The sequence below is a fragment of the Ixodes scapularis genome, unplaced genomic scaffold (assembly GCF_016920785.2).
Source record: "Ixodes scapularis isolate PalLabHiFi unplaced genomic scaffold, ASM1692078v2 PGA_scaffold4__175_contigs__length_147842914, whole genome shotgun sequence".
NCBI classification, from domain to species: Eukaryota; Metazoa; Arthropoda; class Arachnida; order Ixodida; family Ixodidae; genus Ixodes; species Ixodes scapularis.
This window is the reverse complement of record NW_024609879.1, coordinates 4,869,678-4,892,422: the sequence shown is the minus strand read 5'-3', so window position 1 is coordinate 4,892,422 and position 22,745 is coordinate 4,869,678. Positions and strand designations below refer to the sequence as shown.

General features: G+C 46.2%; 2 protein-coding genes across 2 annotated transcripts in view; one reads left to right on the top strand and one right to left on the bottom strand.

The window, feature by feature from the left end:
- LOC8041834 (PRKC apoptosis WT1 regulator protein) overlaps positions 1-4,229 on the bottom strand; it is a 39,352-nt gene extending 35,123 nt beyond the window's left edge. The window contains exon 1 of the mRNA XM_029995375.4: positions 4,201-4,229. The gene's annotated coding sequence lies outside the window, so the exon portion shown is untranslated. The remainder of the gene's footprint in view (positions 1-4,200) is intronic.
- A 7,459-nt stretch (positions 4,230-11,688) lies between these two features.
- LOC8040590 (bestrophin-4) overlaps positions 11,689-22,745 on the top strand; it is a 115,358-nt gene continuing 104,301 nt past the window's right edge. The window contains exons 1-2 of the mRNA XM_042293350.1: positions 11,689-11,767; positions 19,407-19,524. Of these exons, the coding sequence (XP_042149284.1) occupies positions 19,454-19,524 (71 nt within the window). The 5' untranslated portion in view covers positions 11,689-11,767; positions 19,407-19,453. The remainder of the gene's footprint in view (positions 11,768-19,406; positions 19,525-22,745) is intronic.

The window sequence follows — 22,745 nt, the reverse complement described above, 5'->3', positions numbered from 1 at the left end:
GTTCATTAATACAGTCAACCCAATGAAGTTTTAATATGAAAAATGTGCACTAAAAATACTTTTGTCGTCTTTTTTTTTTTTTTTCACAAAGCAAACCTAATATGCAAGAAAGAAAATCGCAGTACGAGTAAGTGCTTCCCGTTTCTGCAGACAAAGCACACTTGGCTCGAGTTTATTCCACCGCTGACCCTCCGATCGAGCGACTTCCGCCACAGATCCATAGATCAGAATGGACCTTTCCCGGAACAGCGAGGGCACGTGGCGGTAGATGCGGAACAGTCTTATGAGCTATGGAGGGATAGACAGCATTTCCCGAGCAGCTAGTTCAAGGCCGGACTGGGCTTGCAAATAGCAGTGGACGGCGGTACCCTTCATGCGCCGCCAGGGTGATGAAAAAAGCACGAGATGATTTAAATCGCACCATTTGTCTATGATCATTTAAATCGAGCACTTTACCCTCAAACAGTCCCAAAAATATTTTCAAATTACCGTTCGTCCCTCATTGTACGCCTTCTATGGTTATATGTTTTGTGTTTGAAGCCAAGAATGATCAAGCAAGAAAGCAATATTTATATCGGAGCCATTTAAAGGGGTCTTGAAACGATATCGGTTTGGAATGTTCATGACTTTGCAGGGGCGGACTGGTCCTAGCCTGGCCCAAGTATACTCGGACAGACCGCCACTGATGCAAAGCTCTCTTGGTCGCGGTTAAATTGCCAGGATAAAAGGGGACCATTTCTTTCAGTCTTGATACCGCAAAGATTGATGACGTAATTGCGGGATCGAAACCACCCGCCTGACGACAGCCGAGCGCGGCTCACGAATGGGACGCGAGAACTGCTTGAGCATTCGACATCGGGCTCGTAACAATCAATGCCTCGACGGACACTCGGGTAGTGGCTCTTGTCCAACCACTGCGTTGATAAGAATAGCCAAACTCTAACAATGCCTAAGGCTCAGCACGCGTTTTCTTCTCTTCCGAGCCAGCGCGTGGCTATGATTAACGTCGGAGGCATAGGATAGGCACCAGGACACGTGGCCGCTTGTTCTGGCTCCGACTTGAGGGGATGGACGATGCTCATATTTCTCGAATTTACTTACCGACTGCCATTGCTTAAAAACAACAACTAAGGCAAGTTTATTTGGTTATTAACGTTAGGAAGTGATTCTAAGTAGTATTTAGCGAAAGTAAAACCTTTCTCCCATCTGCCTGCAGGACGAGAAGAACGTCTCGTTCCTCCCTTCTTCATGTGTCCGTTTTAAGGCGAGTCAGTAGAAGGGAGAAAAATGCGCCGTTGCTACCCTTTCCTCCATTTTGTTGTTAGATTGCGGGACGGCGAAAACCGTCTACGAAAACTCCATAACGATACACGACTGCACGCCGGTACGATGCTCGTCCAGCTCGAAACGAGCAGCGGTGAGGAATGGTGCGTATCTCGGCTTCGTCGCATTATTTTTGTCTATAGACCTTTGCAAAAAGAGCGCTCTGGCCGCCGCCATTTTGCGAATCGAGCGACCCCTATCAGCCAGAAATTTCTGGCACCCGCCTGAGCTGTGGAAACCCGGTCAGCGTGACTCCCCACCTGCATTTTGCATTCGGAGTTCGCTGGCTTTTCTTGGAAGTTTTTATTTTATTCGCCTGTTTAGGGTGCTTACCCTTTGTGCGTTATCTTCCACTGTGAGAACCAGGGAATACCAAGGCTCGTAGCCTGCTCGGCCTTCGCAGGAAACGAACGAAAAGAGCGAACGTCAAGCAGCCCGCGACGCAGGCAGTTCGACGTGCTTGGAGGATTATTTCCGTTGAGATAATCTCCAAAAAGCCTTCCCCGCTGTGTTCCGGGTCTTCGCGAAAAATAGCTGATAGGGTCGGGTCCGGGAACAGAATAGACACGTTCATTCATTTGCTTTGAAGCTGTGCAAAAAAGCTGCTCTCGTCTACATGTTCCCCAAAACACGCCGGATTCCATCCGATTGTCGTGAAGTGACTATCGTCGACACTGTATATTGGATATGCTGTGTTATTTGAGACCTTTCTCAAATCCTGTTCGGATAACGCGGCACCGTGGGGTACGTACAATATATGTTGTTCGATTGATGAGACTCGTTGAATTTCATGTTGTGGGCGGGGAATATCCATGCAGTTCGGATATCCTGTGTGGTCAAATATTCTGACCTGTATAGATTGACACGGCAGAGTGTACGGTGCCGTAAAACGATGAACATAAAATGAAACAAATATTCCAGTTGCAATTGTTCTGTCGCGCACGGACTCACCAAAACAACTTTCATTTCTTTGTTTTTGTGCCCAAAAAGAGAGCACTGCTTCCTTAAAGACCTCTATAAATTAAGTTCGCCACAGAACACAAAATAAAAAAGAAAACGCGGCAATTCAGCCGCTACCAGCGTCCGGAATCGCGCCTACGTAGGCTGCCATAGCCCACTGACTAGAAACTCCACAGCTCAGCGCAGTCGGGCAACACTGACGTACACTCTCAAAACCAGGGACGCGCGCTGTAAATCGCTTCGTTCGAGACTGCCGCTGGAAAGGTCTATACTGAGGCAGTATGAGTCCTTGAATTTTATCGATGGTACTTTTTACCATTGATATTGCTCACGTATGTTGCGAAAACAACAACATTTTGTGTACCTTTTTCTTTCCTATTGCATTTTGCAATACGACATGGCTAGTAAGTGTTCCAAGATGAGTCTGTAGCACATCGGAGTGCAAGGACACCGATCAAAGGGCACGTAGAGAACGCCCGGGGAAGGCTCGACGACCAGGCAGCCCTGTGCGCGCCGCCATTGGTTCACGTCGGGGGACAAAAACACGTGGACTCATTTGGCAGGTAAACGAGCGCACGAGGTGCGCAACGAGCAGACCAACTTGCCTAAGGTATAAAATATGTTGCGGTTGCCCACTGCTTTTGAGTCCCGACGGGAAGAAAACTATGGCCGAGCTCAGGGCCGTACACAGAAAATTTCTTTGGGGGTGGTGGGGGGTTTCTGGAACACGGTGGCCATCTTGAATAGCTGTTTTTTGTATTTACCTTTGAAAAAAAAAAAAAAACGTATTTACTCGCAGAATGAACGCACTTTTTTTCCCGAAAAATCGATGCAAAGTTAGGGGGGGCGGGGGGGGGGGGGGGGGGGCGTTCATTACGCGAAGTAAAATTTTTGCGTCCGTATTTATCGCATAATGAACAGACCGTTTTTCCTGAAAAATCGAAGTGACTTCTTATCTCTTTGCACGCGGCGCCCGACCCTGTAACGAAACTAAGCTGTGCAAAAAAAAAAAAAACTCGTTTTTTTTTCCTTGGTTTTCGTTTTGTTTTGACGCCTTTCGCAAGCTGTTTTGTTTGCTTAGGCGTTGCTTAGGCGAGGGCTGTCCGCTTATCTTTCTTATCTCCTTGCGCGCGGCGCACGACCCCCCCCCCCCCCCCCCCCCGTAACCAAACTGGGCTGTGCAAAAAAAAAAAAAGAAGAAAAAATCTTTTTCTTTTGTTTTTTTTCCTCGGTTCCGTGGGTTTTTTTTTTTTTTTTTTTTTTTGCCGCCTTTCGCAAGCTGTTTTTTTTTTGCTTAGAGGGCTTCTCCGCTCCTCTTTCTTACCTCCTTGCGCGTTAAGGCTCGTTCACACTCTTGCAACCGAGTACGACTGAGAGAAACAGAGACCGGTTTTTAATCCTCTTGCGACTTCTTAGGACGGGGCGCGCTGCTGCGGAGCTGGTTCTAAGACGTCGTAAGAGGATTAAAAACCGGTCTGGTCTCTCTCGGTCGTACTCGGTTGCAAGAGTGTGAACGGACCTTTAAACGCTAAAGAAGAACGAGCAGCGTTCACCCCCCTCAACTCGCAGCCAGAACAAGCGGCCACGTGATCTGGAGTCGATTATATGCCGCCAGTGTTGATCATAGCCACGCGCTGGATTTGGCAAGGCGCAGGACACGCGCTGAGTTCCAGACATTTTTATGGTTCGGCTATTGTCGTCACTGCAGCGACTGGACACGAGCCACTGTACCCGAATGCTTCTCGAGCCATCGATTATCATGAGCCCAAATTGAGTGCCTACGTAATGCTCGGGTCCAATCTATGAGCCGCATTCGAAATCGTAACTGGGCAGTACTGCGACCAACGTTATTAGATTAGTTCAGTTACGGAACTGCTCATAGACGCTGCATGCACGAGCAGTACCCCCCTCACTCACCACGACTCGCCTGCCGTCGCTTGACGCGCCGGTCGACTGTCTTGGAACTGCAGTGTATTCTATGGGATACGTACGTTTCGAAGCACGGCGTCTAGATGGCGTTTCAGCTCTGCTCTATGGAGCGCACAGTTATGAAACGAAAATCAAGATGGCGCTTCGAACGACGGCAGGCGGATTGAAGTGAATGAGGGGGGTACCCCTTCCATGGGAGTTCCACAACTGAGGTAATTTAGTAACGTTGACTGCGACCGCCCAGCTATGCCATCAAGTTTCGCGAAGGAGAGATTGAATGAAAACGTTCCCTTTTGTCCTTGAAATTACATCGCAACAAAGGATTTTCTTGGCCAGTGGCGTTGCGTGCGAGTATCCTTGAGTCCCAGTAGTGCCAGTAAGCTCGTGTAAAGTGAAATACATTCAATTGAATATCGTTGCACCGCTCCTTTAAGTGCCCACATGATTGAACTGGCGCGTGACTTGTGCCGATTCGTAAATCTAAAAGAAATTGGAAGTGTATTCACTTTGAAGCATTGAGAAACTGGATTTCGGAGTTTATAAAAAACTGAAATGAATTAGCAAAGTATGCACCATACTGAGCAGTATATCATGAATACGGTCTATTACGCAATAACAAGTTAGTACTGAATGAATAAATGAAACGGTTGACTTTACATAAAAATAGTTGCGGCAGTTTTTGCTCCGTAAGTGTGACGTCACCGCTCCAAACAATCCGTTGCTAGGGGCGTTGTTATGGACGAATACATGGGGCTGGATTTCGCTCCGAAAGAACGATGGGTCAAACATCTGACGTGGAATTTGAACGTCTAAAAAGAATGGATACAGGGAGCTTAGATTTCCCACTTACCACGACAGGATACATAAAATTGAAAGAATAAATCACGGATGACAAGCACAGGACAACCACGTTCTTTCATTTAGCAACGACGTTTATTCGTTCAACCCGCTCGCCTTTACCAGCACGACAGAAGTTTGCCGAGAATCGGCTGTTTCTGAAATAGTTGCGACAGCAACTTCCCTTTTTTGAGACGTCTCTAGATGCATGCCACAGTCGACAAACGCATGACAAACGCACACAGGATGATCGAAGTGTGCCGTCTACCACAGTTTGAATCGTGTGCAAAAATATCCGGTTTTGATTTTGTAATTATGTGAAACATGGCAGGCCTGAGAAAACTCTCCAGGTGTATAAAAATCACTAATTGTATTTGCGTGCAGTACGATACTGTCTGATGAAAATCAACACACGCATTGAGATTTGCTAAAAATACAGCGATAGGCATCTGTTTATGATATTAAAAACAGCGTCGGGCCCTCTTTTTTTTATTTTACACTTGACCAGCGTTGTAATGAAAGAATAATTATTTTGACTCTAACACGAGCGGTTTAAGACCACGAACTTCGTTCTTCAGGCTCGCAATATGGATGTGTGTTTTGTTCCTTGTGATCATTAGACTGAGGAAAAAATCCTACTGATTCTTTAGTTTTAAAGGGATGCTACAAGAAAATTTCGGCTATGTTTTCAAAGGAGCCATCACATCGGACACAAAAATATCTCGTTAAAAAGACGTGAAAAGGAATTTTAAAACGAATTAAACGATTAGCAAAGAGCACCTGGTGGATGTTGCTAACGACTCGTTTGTAATGCTCGTCTAGGAGCCTTGAAAGGTAGTGACGATAACTGTCTCGCCTCCGGCCACCACGAAAGAAGAGGAAAAGGAGGAACTTCCCGCTTCCCAAGAATCTCATTTGTATGTCCCACAAGTCGCTATTGTCCCTCTACATGATTATAGAAGATTAACCCGTCACTCAAAATTTGTACAAAAACAGCCGCTTCGGTGGCTGGAACGACTAGGCCATCTTCGCGACTTCAGCCTCGTCATAGCTTTGCTCGTCCCGAGGCGAACTACGTCACGACTGCGTCGAATGTCACGTGGTCTCTGCTGGCTGCCCTCCGAGCGCTTGCCAGAGTGAGCCGTTTATAACGAAAAATACAGCCACCAGGCTCAAAAAACAAACGCGCGATTGTCATTTGCGGATATTGTGGATCATATTCAACCTATGTTTTAACACTACGGGCATATTTCAAAAAACAATTTTTAAACTTTTTTCTTCTTAGCTTTCCTCCTCAACTCAAAAATCGCGCATTGTACCAAACAGTTCAAGAAGACGGACAGGAGGGAGTCCCCTCTTTCTCGGACCCTCGTTTGTGTCCCCGGACACTGCCATTTCCCCCCTAGAAGATTAGCACGTCGCTCAAAATTAGAACAAAAGTTGCTTTCCCCACTCCGTTCGTCCCGAAGCTGACAGTACTGTGGAAGCTACGTGCTCGTTGGGCCAGCCACACTTTTGCCACGTGATCACGCTCCCTCGCGCATACCCACGCGCAGAGAATGAGGTCAGGTGATGAAAGGGAGGTGGCTGATCGGTCCGGCAAGCGCATAGGTTCCACCGCACTGTCAGCTTAGGGGGGCGGGGAATAAGTGAGGTCCGGTGTCGTGTGACGCGCGTTTGGGCCTGGTGACGCGCTTTAGGTACCGCGGATGTATCACAGTGAAAAGGCAGAGAGCTTTCGAAGGGAAGGAGGTACGGAATAGTCCGCGGTGTTTTCAAATTTTCGCACTGAAAGTCAGGCTTTTGGCTTTCTACCTTTTTTTCTTTTGGCCCATAAACGATATGCTTTTAGTGCCTTCAAATACCAAATAAAAAAAATAAAAAAAAGAAATCGCGTTTTTTTTTTTTTTACGGAATTTTGCTGCAGCCAGTTTGGAGGAGTCACAAGGTTGTCTTATGCTAGAGGTTTAGCCTTTTAGTGGAGTGTCAACAAAAAGTTGACACCTAGGCGCCAAGAAGTCTACTGCCTTTCTAATGAACTTTGGGCCAAACAGCTCCTGGAAGTCAAGTCAAAAGCTAAATACAATCTGCAGAAAGTATGATGGAAAGCTGTTGACATTTAATACCTGTGTTGACTTTCCACAAAAAAAGTATTACACTTTTTTGTAAGGGATTCCCTCAAGAACCACTGAACCCGTGAAGCCACTGTGTCGTCTGCTAGCAACGCAAAACCGATTGTGGTACTGAGATATGATAGAAAAGTCTTCATGATTAGATATTGAGAAGACACAAGGCTTACAAAATTTATTTACTTTTATAGCGCAGCTCTTAGGCACCCGTTTCCGGCTTGAGCGTCGGCGGCGTCGGCGTAACGGCGCGGTGCATGATGGGAAACGTCCCATAATACACCGCGCCGAAACTTCACACAACGTTTCGTCGCGGTGTCGAAACGTCACCGTGCCGAAACGTCGCGTGACGACGCGCGCTTCGCGCGTGAAAAAAGGAAGAGAGTAGAGGGGTCGGATGAAAAGGAACAGGGGCATACCAACGGCATACCCTCCCTTCTTCCTTCTCCTCAAGAGCTGCGCTCTAAATCGGCGTAACAAAAAGTTGTAAACGTCTTTTTTTTTTGTCAGACAATTTCTATTTTCGCGTCAAGCCCCCACGTATACAGACTCCCCTCAGGACCGCCAAGTCTTGCAGTCTGACCTGCTCATGATAGGCCGGTGGTCCGAACTCAACTGACTGTCCCTTGGCCCTAACAAAACGGTGTACCTCAAAATATCAAGGAAAAGGAAACCATCGATGTCACGTACAGTGCCCGCGGGTCTTGCATAGAGATCACAGAAGCCAATATTCTTGGTGTATGGTTCGATAAGACTCGTTCTTTCAGAAGGCATGTCTTCTATATCTGATAAGGGCAAGCAGATTGAGGGGCTTCATAACTAGGACGATAAGATAAATGCCATGCCATGCTTTCTGCACACTGTACACGGCTCTCGTGCTGCCGGTTTTGGAATACTGCTCCTCTGTCTGAAGTCCCCATCGAGCTAACCTACAAAAAAAAAAAAAAAGAACTGAATTGAGCACAAAGGAAGGCCACGAAAGCGGCACTTTACCTGCAGGAGCAGAAGGCAAGCAAGCACGGTGCCTGCCCCACCCCTGATGGTCACTTGAGGAGGTCAAGGCTTGATCTTTCGAAACTTTTAACGGCAATTTGCCCTTACTATCAGTGCCTCTGCCTCCCCCTTTGTTCAAGCGCCTGGCCTATGGAAACCCTTGCCAGAGGCTGCTTGTCGGGCCTCTAATGCCGACACATTCAAAGATCTGGTGCAGAATCATCTGGTAGCCCAACCTCATTGCGTTTATAAATATATCACCCCTGCATATATTTTTACAGCGGAGCTGTTAAGCGCTGTTTCCCCAGGATCGTATCCACCAGCAAAGAAATGATGACACCGAACTTTGGACAGCTACCACCATCTATGAGCTACGGCGGCAACCAGACAACTGGTTGCCGCCGTCGCTCATAGATGGCGGCAACCTTTCTTCGGTGGTAGAGTTCCTGTATAGGCTTCCAGCGGGAGCCAGAGTTGCGCGTCTGTTTTCCACGTGCCGCCGCGCCACTATTCGCCGAGATCCGATGACGTGAGGATCCGGATCAAGTGCCGTGCAGGAAGGTAGACGTTGCACGCGCCCCGACAGTACGTTCCCCTGCTTTTGAGCGCGCCACGCGCCTCGAACGCGCGGTTCCACTATTCGCCGAATTCAGTCACGTGAGGAGCAGGATTAACATGCCGTGCAGGAAAGACGGCGCTACGGGGATGAACGCGCAACTCTGGCTCCCGTAGAGCTCCTATACAGGAACTCTATTCGGAGGAAGAAGAGCGGGAACGGAACGAGTGGCGATGTGCGCAAGCAGCGCGAATGGTTCCGCAACCGCCGCGAGGCCGCTATCGCCTCAAGTTCCACTGCGTCGGGCGCTTCAGATTCCCTTGCGAAAGCAGAGCAGATCGCTCGCCTGGAAAGCCATACATAATTAAACAGCGCACAAGGAGAGGGACAGAAAAGGAAGACAGAACAGGCAAGCGCTGACTCGCAACTGACGATTTACCGTGAAAAGGAGAAGGAAGAAAACTACACACATGAACATATGTCGGAAAAGAGAAAGATGTGAAAAAGCTAATAAATTAAATAAAATTACACCTAAAATAATTATAGCTGAAAAGGAAAACAAAATAAAATGAAAATCAATCTCTCAAAGTCCTAGGCATGTCCAGTGCCGGCACTCCGAAGCCTTGACCATACACCTATTTGTGCGCAGCTGCCCCCATAAACTCATACTCGCTGTCTTGTAGTGTTAATGATGGCTGGCTCACCCATTTGGATTCGAGCTTTCTTATCCAAAAGGCTTCCACTATTTCTCTTGTTGTTTTTTCTTTATGGGAAGCTAGAACAGTTGTTGCACAAAAATCTGGATCACATCCACAGGTTCTGCAGTGGATGGCTAGGTGGCTTCCAGTGGTGGTTTGAAGAGACTGTTTATGTTCCCTCAAGCGGTCGTTGAGGCAACGCCCAGTCTGTCCGACATAGGTTTTCCCGCAGGACAGAGGAAGATGGTAAACAACTTGTAGAATGCAAGACACAAAGTGCACCTTGTGGTTTTTCATGCAGCAAGCCCTGCTGTCATTGTTTTTGTCCACAAGCGTGCAAATTCTACCGTTTGTTTGGGGCTGAAAACACCATGGGCACGTTGTATCTATTGGCAACATTTTTTTAATGTTGCTGGAAAGCCACCACAGAGAACAGAAGCTACCAGCTCCGCTGCTCTTCCTTCTTCACCAGAGTGGAAAGGCTGAACGTTTTTTCTCTTCTCATCTCATTTCATGTGTTAACGTATAGCCGAGGAGGCAGTCGGTATATCCTGCTCGAGCTTCAGCTTTTTGAGTGCCTAAGTCTCTCGGCCTTGCAAAAGTTCGAGCCCCCAAAAATATCCTTTGAATTTTAATCCATAACAACGGCGTTAGCAACAGTTTGTTTGAAGCGGAGCCCCATGTTGTGACGTAATCACTTCAAGACCGACCTAGAGGTGGAGCTGCTGTAGCGCTATCATCATCGTCGAAACGGTGATAAAAGCATGGCCGCCCCATAGGCTCTCCACGTTCGCGCGCGAGACGGTTTAGATTCTTACGTTTATTTTGTTGCATAGTATCAGTGGGCGAACAACTTCAGCGAAAAATAGTGCCGTACTGAGCGGTGCTTCAATAAAGATTAAATCGTGTTACCAGCCTACGGCCTGAATTTAAATAATCGTTTGTGTAGATACGTACTTTGCTCTAGGCAGACGTTATAAAGCATGGATTACCACGACGGATGCCTCCGGGTAAACTACACTATTTACGTTAAATGTCGTTTTTTTTAAGTGTGTGTTGTGAACTTGCAGGTTCTATCATATTTTTTGGTGTGGTAACTTTTACCTTTTGCAAAGCCGTTACACTTAAACTATTGTTGTAATATCACACTTAACCTATTGTCAATGGGGAAAACTACATCTTCAAACCCACAGCGTATTCATTAATTACAAAAGAAATATGTTCGGCGCATCTATAACTCCCTTATGGAGCACCAAGTTCAATTTTCTTTCGGTGTTCTCGCGTTGTCAGAGCACACAACCTATACACATATCGTTTGAGTGCCCGCTATAAATTATAGAAACACAGAAATATAGTTAACATACGTAATCTGTTCCAACTGCAAATGAAGGCCTGTAGTTACTCTACAAAACACAAAGAGAGCTGGGTAGTCCCTACAACTCGACTTAACTCCGGAAAAGTGTGTCTCCGTTATCTGTTACCATCCCTATTAAACGACTATCACCATGTTCATTTTGATTTGTACACTTGCAGATATAGGTGAACTGGGCGCAATGCACAAAGCATAAAAACTAAACACACTAAAGTGTGTTAAAATATTTTTCTGAGTTTTCTCTTCTTTCTTGTGTACAACTTATCGATTTATTTTATAGGAAGGTGTTACTATTGTTTATTGTATTGTTGATAGTTGTCTGCTTTTGCTTTTATGATGAAAGTACCTTGTATTATTATATAATTTCTTGTGTTCTTTTTTAAATGTCTTTCTCGCCACTGTTATGTACCTGAGGGGGCTGAGGACCAGTCAAACTGCTTGGACAGCTTTTTTCCTCAGCCCCCACCATGCTTATATATAGTAAGTAAAGCTATTAATATTATTATTATATTATTAGTGATATATTGGAAATGACCGTGCTATTGATAACTCCTATGAGTAAGAAAGCTTCGCTATAGCCAATATAATTCTTTTTACTCTGCCATGATGTGGGTAAGTTTATCGGAGTCTGAACAATTCGTTGCGATGAGGAGAGAGTGCCTCTTCTAGGTTGCGATCCACAAAGTGTTCGTTGGCGGGACCACCGAGACAAGTGAAACAAACTGTTCTAGTATATGCCGCGAGTGGAATAACGAGTGTAACCGAGCAACGCAGCAGCATGCGTGCCATTAGATGTTCTTCTCGGTAGTGTGGGTTCACACGCTTTCATTTTCTCGGGGAGCGCCGAGAAAATATGATAAATTTCTCGCTAATTAATCTTCTGTTCAAACACAGCAGACTCGGCAACTCCAGCAAACGACCCGCACCAGGACACAGACAGTGTCGTCCGCAGTGACTGTTTTACTGATGTGAGGTAGTGAGTCTCACGAGACCTTTCCGATAGCCCTCCGCACTAACCTAACGCATATGGGGTTTGAGCAGTTCATCGATCCGACTTCGGGTTATTCAAGGGACGCTTTCATTCCGATAAATTTTGGTTTTCTTTTGCCATTAATTTGGTGTTTTGTACTCAAGAAAGTCAGAAAAACAAGAGTAAAAAAAAAAAGTCGACTTTAATATTTCTGACGTCGTTATTTCTTTAAGCCGGAGTCATACCTGCACACTGCTTATACATCATACGAAGACAGTCTGCAAACAGATTCGAACGCGTTTTACCGCGAGATTCGTGATTCGAATGCCGCACGGCAACGAGTTCAAGAAGAATAATTGGCACGCGGAATTCGAACCAAGGATATTCCGGTGACTCGTGTTTTCCAGACCCTTTTTTGTATGATGTACGATCAGTGCGACCCCTGCTTTAGGACAGAGACTTGCACGGTAAACCATTTCGGCATGTTTGTGATTGTCATCGAGAATGGTTATACTGTTTAAATTGTAACTTAAAAATGACTTCACTTGAAAAGGCTTCTCGTGCTCATATTTCTGTAGACGTCACAACGTGAAGTTTGAAATGGGACTGCAATTTGCCATAGTAAAAATTATAAAAAACGACATAGTAAAAATTATAAAAAGAAAAAAAAATGTGTAGTTTGAACGTCTTTTATGTTCTATGACTGGAGACTCATTAGCTAACGAATTTATTAATTGATTAGTCTATTAAAGGGTGGCGATCAGACGGGTTAATTTTTTAATCAACCTCCAGCTCCTACCAGCAAGCAGACATGTACAAATTACTCAAAAAAGGTAGTTAAGTTAAGTTACTGAGTATCGACGCCAAAAGTAATTGGAGTAGAGTAGAAATTACGCATTTGTAATAGTAATTGAGTAAACTACTAACTACTGTAAAAAGTAGCGAGTTACTTTGAAGTTACTTTCGAAGTTACTTTTTTATATTTTTGTGGTAGCAAAATTAACAGCAGTTTTGATCAATGAAAAACCCTGCGAGCCTAAAATGAATGCAGTCTATCTATGGCTTGCGTTTTCGCCAAAATAGTTTATTCGCTCACAGAAGCAATTGACTTTCAAAGTTCTTGATAGGAGAGTTTTACCCTTTTCCTTCTAAGGACGTCCCCAGCCAAGCTAAATAGACGTTCCCCCGACGGGCTGGATGGAACGGCAGCGTTGAATTTAAGAAACAGGCTGTGCAAGGTCGGGTAAGCGAGTGTCGGCATCTTAGGTGTCAATGACTAAACATGTGAGGTTTGCCTCGGGTAGAGGATCTTTTATAACAAACTTTCCTCCTTTTTTTCTTTTTTCTTCGTCAAGTTGAGATTGTTATGACTGGCCCCTCTTTATTCCGACGTCGTTCTGAGAGTACGCTGAGCGAGTGCATCAGACCGTCAAGGATTTAAGTCTCGCGCCACGACGATGAGATCATCCGGACGACTGCGCATCCCGTTGTAGTGCTAGTGCTGCGCTACCGAAAAAAAAATTGTTTTGGTTTAACAGATGATGAACCGAAGTATACTTCGCCGCTGACGCCGGGTCCAACAAAATGATCTCCCAAGGGTAACTCGCAATCCTCCCCGGCGACTACAATATTCTGATGCGCCTGACACGCCTGCCAAGTAAATCGTTTTTAACAAAGAGGAGGTCTCCCGGGCATGGATGGTCGGAAGGACGCGAAGGATTACGTGAACAAGCATGCAGCTGGAAGCAGGAACGTGCTCCCATGAACGGATTATCCGTGCCAGGGTTTGTGCGCGGGGGAGTCCGGCTTTGCAAAGGCGTATGCGCTGACGACAAGGCGACCATGGGAACAGGCGCCCAGCTGCGAGGTCATTCCAGTGGCGCCTCCAGTGGAACCTACCGCTTGAGTCATGGTTGCAGCTGGAAACGCGGCGCCTGCGTGCATTACCGGATTAGGTCAATACCCGACCAAGGCTTGTTAAGCATCTCTTCCTGCGTTCGTGCGTGCCGGTGTTATGTTTTGGCTGCTCGTCGCCACCTTGGCCCAAGGACGCCTTCCCGAACAAGGGGGCCCCTTGTTCGGGAATGAATGCCACTTTATCTGCCGGCGTCTTATTCATTTCTGCGCTCAAACTTTCGTGATGGGCAAAATTAGCACTATATAATTTCGAAAGTAGTTAGTAATTTGAGTAGAAGTTACCCGAAAAAAGTAGTTAAATTAAACTACTAATTACCCAAATCAAGCTGTACTTGAAAGTTACCAAGTTACTCGAAAAAGTAGTTAAACTACAGTAGTTTGAGTAGAGTAGTTGAACTACGTCCAAGTCTGCCAGCAAGTAATCTTCTATGCAAACTATGGATTGTGCGAGATAACAAATATATGTAGAACTAGCGGTTCTTTAAGCCACAGCACTAAGATTATGGAAGTATCCGACTTAATATTTATCGCTTCACTGAATTGTGTTGGTTCGTGTGAAACGAACCAACACAACCTTTAGTAGAAAGAAACAACAAAGCAACAAGCATTTAATTGGGAGGGTCCAGCTCAGCCAGGCTCCTTGCACTGACGTCACATCGGATACTTTTGACCATCACGTAAAAAGAGGAGAGGGAAGCTGCTTATGTAAGAATTTCGAGTGACAGGTTAATTTTCTATAATCTTCTGGGAGGAGAATATATAGACGTCTGTGCATGTCCGGGAGGCACAAAGGAGGATCCTGATAAGAGGGGAGCTTCTTCTTCCCCTTTTCTCTGGAAGGCATCGGAAATGACGTCATGTGCAAGCCACGTATACGTGGCTTGCACATAACGTCATTTCCGATAACCTCCAGAGAAAACGGGAAGAAGGAGCTCCGCTCTTATCAGGAGCCTCCCGGATTTGCACGGGCATCGCTGTTCTCCTCCCAGAAGATTATAGACCGTTTTATCGTGGGTAGCGCCATTTTGAGAGCGAGAGAGAAAAGGGGAAAGGGCTACCGGCGCTTTCCCCCTTTCTGATTGTGTTGAAAGAGTGAAAGTCCCGGATGAGAGGCTTGGCCGGTGTTGGGTGTCTGCAGTGCCCCAACTTCGTTCGCGCTTTCTTCTACGTTTCAAACTCCCAAACTTAATTAGAGGCATGGTCTTCGATGGCGACAGTCCCCCGGTCATCGGGACACCATTGCTGGGTGATAGGGTGCACGAATAACGACAGAAAGCGTCGAATACTGTCCGAGGACCTATGTAGCTTGCATGGAATCCGGCAAGGCAAGTACGGCTGGAATGTTTTTAAGCTCAATTGCTTTCCGCATGACTGGAAATGATGAACCATTTATACATTTTTGCTTGCAATGGGCCTATTTCAACGTAGCCGCTTTTAGTTGTAATCAACAAGCGATACACGAAACGGGAACCTCAATTAACTTTGTAAACACCCGGACCTGCTACATATCGTCTTGCTGTGCTGTTTTTATCTTAGTGTTCCTGTTCTTATATCTCCTTGTGAATGAGCGACGAAGACGCTCTAGATGTACTGTTATCGAACCGCAGAAAGCCTTGAAACAGCCACAAATTATTTTATTATTTGATGCATTATTTTGAGTACTCACCTCCAATTTCTATCGCTGGCACGTTCGCTACCGCTGTTCCCCCCGTCGCCACACTGGCGGATGCCATGACTCAAACAAAGAAACGTGCACGCTGGGCTCGAAAACGCAGATCGCAACAAACGAGACGTTCCTGCAGCGACTATCAAGCGCCTCAAAGCGCCTTAGTCAACGGAAACAACCCACCAGCGGCACTTCAAGGAGCGCTTTTGCCGGCTCTCTGGTATCGCGCAGGAGACCGCGATTAAAAAACAAACAAACAAACAATAGAACTACGTTTTTAACAATTTCCAGCCTCACCCGGCGGCGGAAATGAGCCTTCAACTAAGTGTTGTAGAGGATAAAATCAAGTCAGTCAGCACTGCAAATTATCAATATTAAGATAAATTCAGTTGCAGCCGCTCTCGCCTTGCCGGGTTCCTTGCAAGCTACATGTCCTCGGACGGTATTCTATGCTTTCTGTTTTTATTCGTGCACCCTGTGACCCAGCAATGGTGTCCCGATGACCGGGGGACTGTTGCCATCGAAGCCTCTGGCTCTAATTAAGTTTGCGAGTTTAAAACAGGAAAGAAAGCGCGAACGAAGTTCGGGCACAGCAGACATCCAACACCGGCGAAGCCTCTCATCCGGGACTTTCACACTTTCTACACAATCAGAAAGGAGGAAAGCGCCGGTAGCCCTTTCCCCTTTTCTCTCTCGCCCTCTTTCAATAAAACGGTCTATAGGCTCCTTGCATTGACGTCACATCGCACACATTTGCACACCAAGTAAAAGGAGGAGAGGGAAGCTGCTTTTGTAAGAATTTTGAGTGACGGGTTAATCTTCTATAATCTTCTAGGAGGAGAATAGCGACGCCTGTGCAAATCCGGAAGGCACAAAGGAGGGTCCTGATAAGAGGGGAGCTCCTTCTCCCCCTCTTCTCTGGAGGGTATCGGAAATGACGCAATGTGCAAGGAGCCTATAGAAGGCTCCTTGGCACTGACGTCACATCGGATACTTTTGAACACCATATAAAAGGAGGAGAGGGAAGCTGCTTTTGTAAGAATTTTGAGTGACAGGTTAATCTTCTATAATCTTCTGGGAGGAGAATATATAGACGTCTGTGCATGTCCGGGACGCACAAAGGAGGATCCTGATAAGAGGGGAGCTCCTTCTTCCCCTTTTCTCTGGAAGGCATCAGAAATGACGTCATGTGCAAGCCACGTATACGTGGCTTGCACATAACGTCATTTCCGATAACCTCCTGAGAAAACGGGAAGAAGGAGCTCCGCTCTTATCAGGAGCCTCCCGGATTTGCACGGGCATCGCTGTTCTCCTCCCAGAAGATTATAGAAGGCTCCTTGGCACTGACGTCACATCGGATACTTTTGAACACCATATAAAAGGAGGAGAGGGAAGCTGCTTTTGTAAGAATTTTGAGTGACAGGTTAATCTTCTGTAATCTTCTAGGAGGAGAATATATAGACGTCTGTGCATGTCCGGGAGGCACAAAGGAGGATCCTGATAAGAGGGGAGCTCCTTCTTCCCCTTTTCTCTGGAAGGCATCGGAAATGACGTCATGTGCAAGCCACGTATACGTGGCTTGCACATAACGTCATTTCCGATAACCTCCAGAAAAAACGGGAAGAAGGAGCTCCGCTCTTATCAGGAGCCTCCCGGATTTGCACGGGCATCGCTGTTCTCCTCCCAGAAGATTATAAAAGGCTCCTTGGCACTGACGTCACATCGGATACTTTTGAACACCATATAAAAGGAGGAGAGGGAAGCTGCTTTTGTAAGAATTTTGAGTGACAGGTTAATCTTCTATAATCTTCTGGGAGGAGAATATATAGACGTCTGTGCATGTCCGGGAGGCACAAAGGAGGATCCTGATAAGAGGGGAGCTCCTTCTTCCCCTTTTCTCTGGAAGGCATCAGAAATGACGTCATGTGCAAGCCACGTATACGTGGCTTGCACATAACGTCATTTCCGATAACCTCCTGAGAAAACGGGAAGAAGGAGCTCCGCTCTTATCAGGAGCCTCCCGGATTTGCACGGGCATCGCTGTTCTCCTCCCAGAAGATTATAGAAGGCTCCTTGGCACTGACGTCACATCGGATACTTTTGAACACCATATAAAAGGAGGAGAGGGAAGCTGCTTTTGTAAGAATTTTGAGTGACAGGTTAATCTTCTGTAATCTTCTAGGAGGAGAATATATAGACGTCTGTGCATGTCCGGGAGGCACAAAGGAGGATCCTGATAAGAGGGGAGCTCCTTCTTCCCCTTTTCTCTGGAAGGCATCGGAAATGACGTCATGTGCAAGCCACGTATACGTGGCTTGCACATAACGTCATTTCCGATAACCTCCAGAAAAAACGGGAAGAAGGAGCTCCGCTCTTATCAGGAGCCTCCCGGATTTGCACGGGCATCGCTGTTCTCCTCCCAGAAGATTATAAAAGGCTCCTTGGCACTGACGTCACATCGGATACTTTTGAACACCATATAAAAGGAGGAGAGGGAAGCTGCTTTTGTAAGAATTTTGAGTGACAGGTTAATCTTCTATAATCTTCTGGGAGGAGAATATATAGACCTCTGTGCATGTCCGGGAGGCACAAAGGAGGATCCTGATAAGAGGGAAGCTCCTTCTTCCCCTTTTCTCTGGAAGGCATCAGAAATGACGTCATGTGCAAGCCATGTATAGGCTCCTTGCACAGGACGTCATTTCCGTTGCCCTCCAAAGAAGAGGGGAAGAAGGAGCTCCCCTCTTATCAGGACCCTCCTTTGTACCTCCCGGATTTGTACAGGCGTCGCTATTCTTCCCCCAGAAGATTATAGAAGATTAACCTGTCACTCAAAATTCTTACAAAAGCAGCTTCCCTCTCCTCCTCTTACTTGGTGTTCAAAAGTGTGCGATGTGACCTCAGTGCAAGGAGCCTATACGTGGCTTGCACATAACGTCATTTCCGATAACCTCCACAGAAAACGGGAAGAAGGAGCTCCGCTCTTATCAGGAGCCTCCCGGATTTGCACGGGCATCGCTGTTCTCCTCCCAGAAGATTATAGAAGGCTCCTTGGCACTGACGTCACATCGGATACTTTTGAACACCATATAAAAGGAGGAGAGGGAAGCTGCTTTTGTAAGAATTTTGAGTGACAGGTTAATCTTCTATAATCTTCTGGGAGGAGAATATATAGACGTCTGTGCATGTCCGAGAGGCACAAAGGAGGACCCGAATTATTGCGCACGGCAAGCTTGTGTTCCCGCATTCTTTCATTGAAGCAGCGGCCGGTCTGATCGATGTGAACTTCTAGAAATGTATAAAAAAATGGCAAGAACAAAATTGTGCTCCATTCCAGCCCCCCCCCCCCCCCCCCCCGAAGGCATGGGACAGTTGCATGATTGTGCCAAAAATTCTACTAGTGAATATTATAGGCTGATGGGTATTCATCTGACATGAAGCCCGATTGCAGTCGTCTTTTCTCCTCCCTTTGTCTGTGGCGGATTAAGAGTGCTGTAGCTTTTTGCTCACAACAAATAATTTGTGCAAGAAGTAAAATGAGATGATTCACCATTATTACAAGTTAACCTTAGTGGCTATCTACAAGCCAAAGCATTAATCTTTATAAAGGGAGACTGAAACGCTGTACCATTTCTTCCACCATATCACCGTCATTCCTTCCAAACTGCCTTGTACAAGGTAGTTGCCAATTATGGCAACAGGTTTACTGCAGTCGTTGGCCAAACCGTGTTCAAGAATAGAGCAAAACAAATGTCTGCTGCTTACGTTTGAGTGCTGGAGTGGCAAGCATCGACTCAAATCGCGTACGCCATGTCAATCAGGTACACCATTAGAGTTGAAAATACCGCTATTACGGCATCATCACTCAAGCAGTTTATCAACTGGTTTGAACTGTTCACTGAATAAATATGTTCACTGTCCCACTTCTCCCGCCGTCCCATCCCTCCCCTTTTTCCCTACGTATGCTTTTACGGAAATACGTACATAAATGAATATGACACGAGCTATGAATGATTGCATGAACTGACGTGTAAAGCCCCCACCCGATCTTAATTTTGACAGATCCATCTCAAGACGGTCCCGAGTTACCCGAGGGCCAGTAAACCATCATGACAGTCACTTACACGGCAGAGGTTGCTACATCGAGAGGTTTCGGCTGTTTCTGGAAGCTGCTATTTAGGTAAGTTTTCCGGTGTACCTCTCTAGGAAACAGAACGACATGGCACAGTCTGAGTATGCATGGAAGATGTACATTCATTTAAATTTTCTTGTTCACAAGGACGATACACGATTGAAAATTTTTGCGAAATGGCATTGTTATGTACAATAAAATAACTGACTGTATCATTCTTATGAAAAATGTATATTTATTATTCATAATTGTTCTATTTTTTGTTATCGATTTATGATGTACGGCCGTGTACCCAAAACTTCGTTACGTCACACCGCGGTGGTGGCGCTTCGGGCACACTTCCGGGCATTCCTGTGTAGTGACGACTAAAACAGCGCTAACGCAACGAAGGACAAGAGAAGACGTTGATAGACAGAGCGCTGACTCTCGACTGAATTTTATTGGAAAGGAACATATTAAATCGACGCGATTTAATAGGACGCAACCGTTATCACCTTGTCATGCACTATATATGTCTATCGTACACACGTGCTCCTAAGAAGGCCAGTTCTTCATCAAACAGAGCGATCCAAGGCACACTTAAACACACGTCATTTCCATATCGAGATACGTTGTACACCTCGGCAATCTCCTTCGTTGTTTGCCGTCTATAGACGTTTTCCGTTACTTTTCGCTTTCAGTCACGTGGGTTTTGTATCTGGCATGCGGGACAAAAAAATAATAAACATTTCAACCTGGAAGATGCGAAAAAATTGAGGTGGGGCAACATAAGAATGCGGGACAATCACGCATTTTTCGTCAACACCTTCCAGCAGCGTTAAGATAACAAAACGATGTTTTAGCGCATTCCAGAAGTGACGACATTCAAAATGACTGCGCCCTTGTGGAAAACGTGTAAACACCCCCAGGATAACTGTTTTTCTAACCTTGGTTCGCAGCCAGGTCTATTACAGTGGATGGCGAGATTGCTTAAGGCAATGACCTCATTCAGAGCGCGTGTTCTCTTGGTCTATCATTTATACATCGGCCTCTCTGCCGATGTCCACGTTATTACACGAAAGTGGTATTTGATAGACGACACCCTCCCTACACCGAACAAACTGCTTTTTGTGTTTCTTCGCACATGCATGACCCCTCGGTTTATCCCGATCTACTCTCGCACATAGCCTTCCCAGCTTCGATGGGGTTGAAAACACCACCGGGACGTTACGTCTTTGCGCCACTTTCTGTAGCCTATGAGTCACCTTGTGTATGTGCGGTAGAACCACTGGCCTTACTTTAGGACTTTTCTGCCATACTTGTCAGGGTGTTCCATTGCCTTTATAAGGCTCTGTGGCACTTCCCTTAGAAGGCCGTGCGGATACTCTCTCCCCCTTCCCCCCGCTCCCCCTTGTTAGGTTGTCTAATTAGATTGAAAAACTACACCTCATCACATGCGGACATGCTTCAACTAAGGCTGTTTTCAGGCAGCTTACGGCGCAATACCCCTCTTCACCAACTTGGATTGACTGGAATCGAACGACAGCACTCCTCTCTTATTGCTGGGACGGTACGACCAGCACAAGTGGTCGTCTGTAAAAGAAAGCTTTAAAGGGGCAATGCAACAATTTTTCTACTTTCAATCAGTAGAGATTAGAATTATTCTTTGACATATACGACTTATGAAACCCACGTTACTGTTTTTTTTTCTCTACGCAATGGCAGTCCCAGAAAAAAATTCTAGGAAGACAAACATTGTTTACGCCCTCAACTCGCAGCCAGAAAAAGTTGCCACGTGATCTGGAGCCGATTACATGCCGCCAGTGTTTTTAACATGGTCTCGCGTTGGGGTTGACTGAGTAAGTGCGCGCGCTGAGTTGCTCGCATTGTTAAGGGTCGGCCATTCCCGTCATCCCAGCAATTGGTCGTGAGCACTACCCGAATGCATGTCGAGGTATTGATTGTCACGAGTCAAAGATTGAATACTTACGCAGACTTCGTGTCCACTGCGTGAGAAGCATTTAAATATCGTCACAGCGGGGATCGTAAAGCTCGGCGACACACTTCTGGGGATCGCATTGTTGGCGTTGTCCCCACAACTCCGTCATCAAATTTTGCGAAGGCGAGACTACAAGAAAAGGTTCACTTTTATCCTTGGAACTCTACCGCGACAAAGACGCTTCTTGGACAGTGGCGTTCTGTTCGAGTATTCTTGGGTCCCATAGTGCCAGTATGCTGATGTAAAGTGAGAAACGTTCCCACCCAATATCGCTATATCAAGCATTAAATCGCACGGGAGTGTCGCTTTTCAAAACTCCTCCGGGGTTTTGGGATTGACGTCACATAATCACAACTTCGTGGCGCGCGATTCAAAACGGACGAAATAGCCGCAAACTAAAATGAGTCTCACGCAATAAATATTGCTGTAAAAAATTTTTTTCCTCGCGGAAAAATTGTTTTTTGACATGCTTGTCCCAATTAGGCTAATTAAAAAAAACTTTTTTTTCTTTGCAGTTACCCTTTAAGTAGTGTTTTTTTTTTTTTTTTTTACAGCGGAGCGGCTAAGGGCTAGTTTCCCCAGGATCGTCTCCCCCGCAAAGAAATGAAGACACCGAACTGTGGGCACCTACCGCCATCTATGAACGACGGTGGCAAGCCACGTATCTGGTTGCCGCCGTCGCTCATAGATGGCGGCAGCCTTTCGACTCTGGCTTGCCGACTTGCGGCCGGCTATTACTTCCCACTGTACAGCTCCGCTGGCCTTCCTTCTTCACCAGAGTAGAAAGGCTGAAAGCCTTTTTTTTTTGGGGGGGGGGGGGGGTCTTCTTTTATTGTTTCTGAGCAAGAATAACTTCTCCTGAGGGAAGTAGTGTGCATCGGCTCGACTGTTGTGTCAGTTCTTTGTGACATCCACCTGGCACACTGTGATAGAGAGATAAAAAGGGGTTTACAGGGAGTAGTAGCAAGGACATTTCGTTACGTAGATGATCACCTGGTAATGTTCCGACATAGTCCCGACAGGCAGAGAGGTGAGGTCATAAATGGAACGTTAGAGGTATTCAGGTCATGCTCAGGGTTGTAACATTCACAAAGGAAGAGCCAACAAGTGGGAGCATGCAGTTCCTTGACCTAAAGCTTACTTTTACGGACGACCATTTGTGCTGGACGTACCACCTTAGGAGTACAAGGGGAGTGCTGCCGTTCGATTCCAGTCATTCCAACAGTGGCGTACCAACTCGTTTTTGAGTGGGGGAGGTGGGGGGAGCCAGAGCCCCCCCCCCTCCCCACCC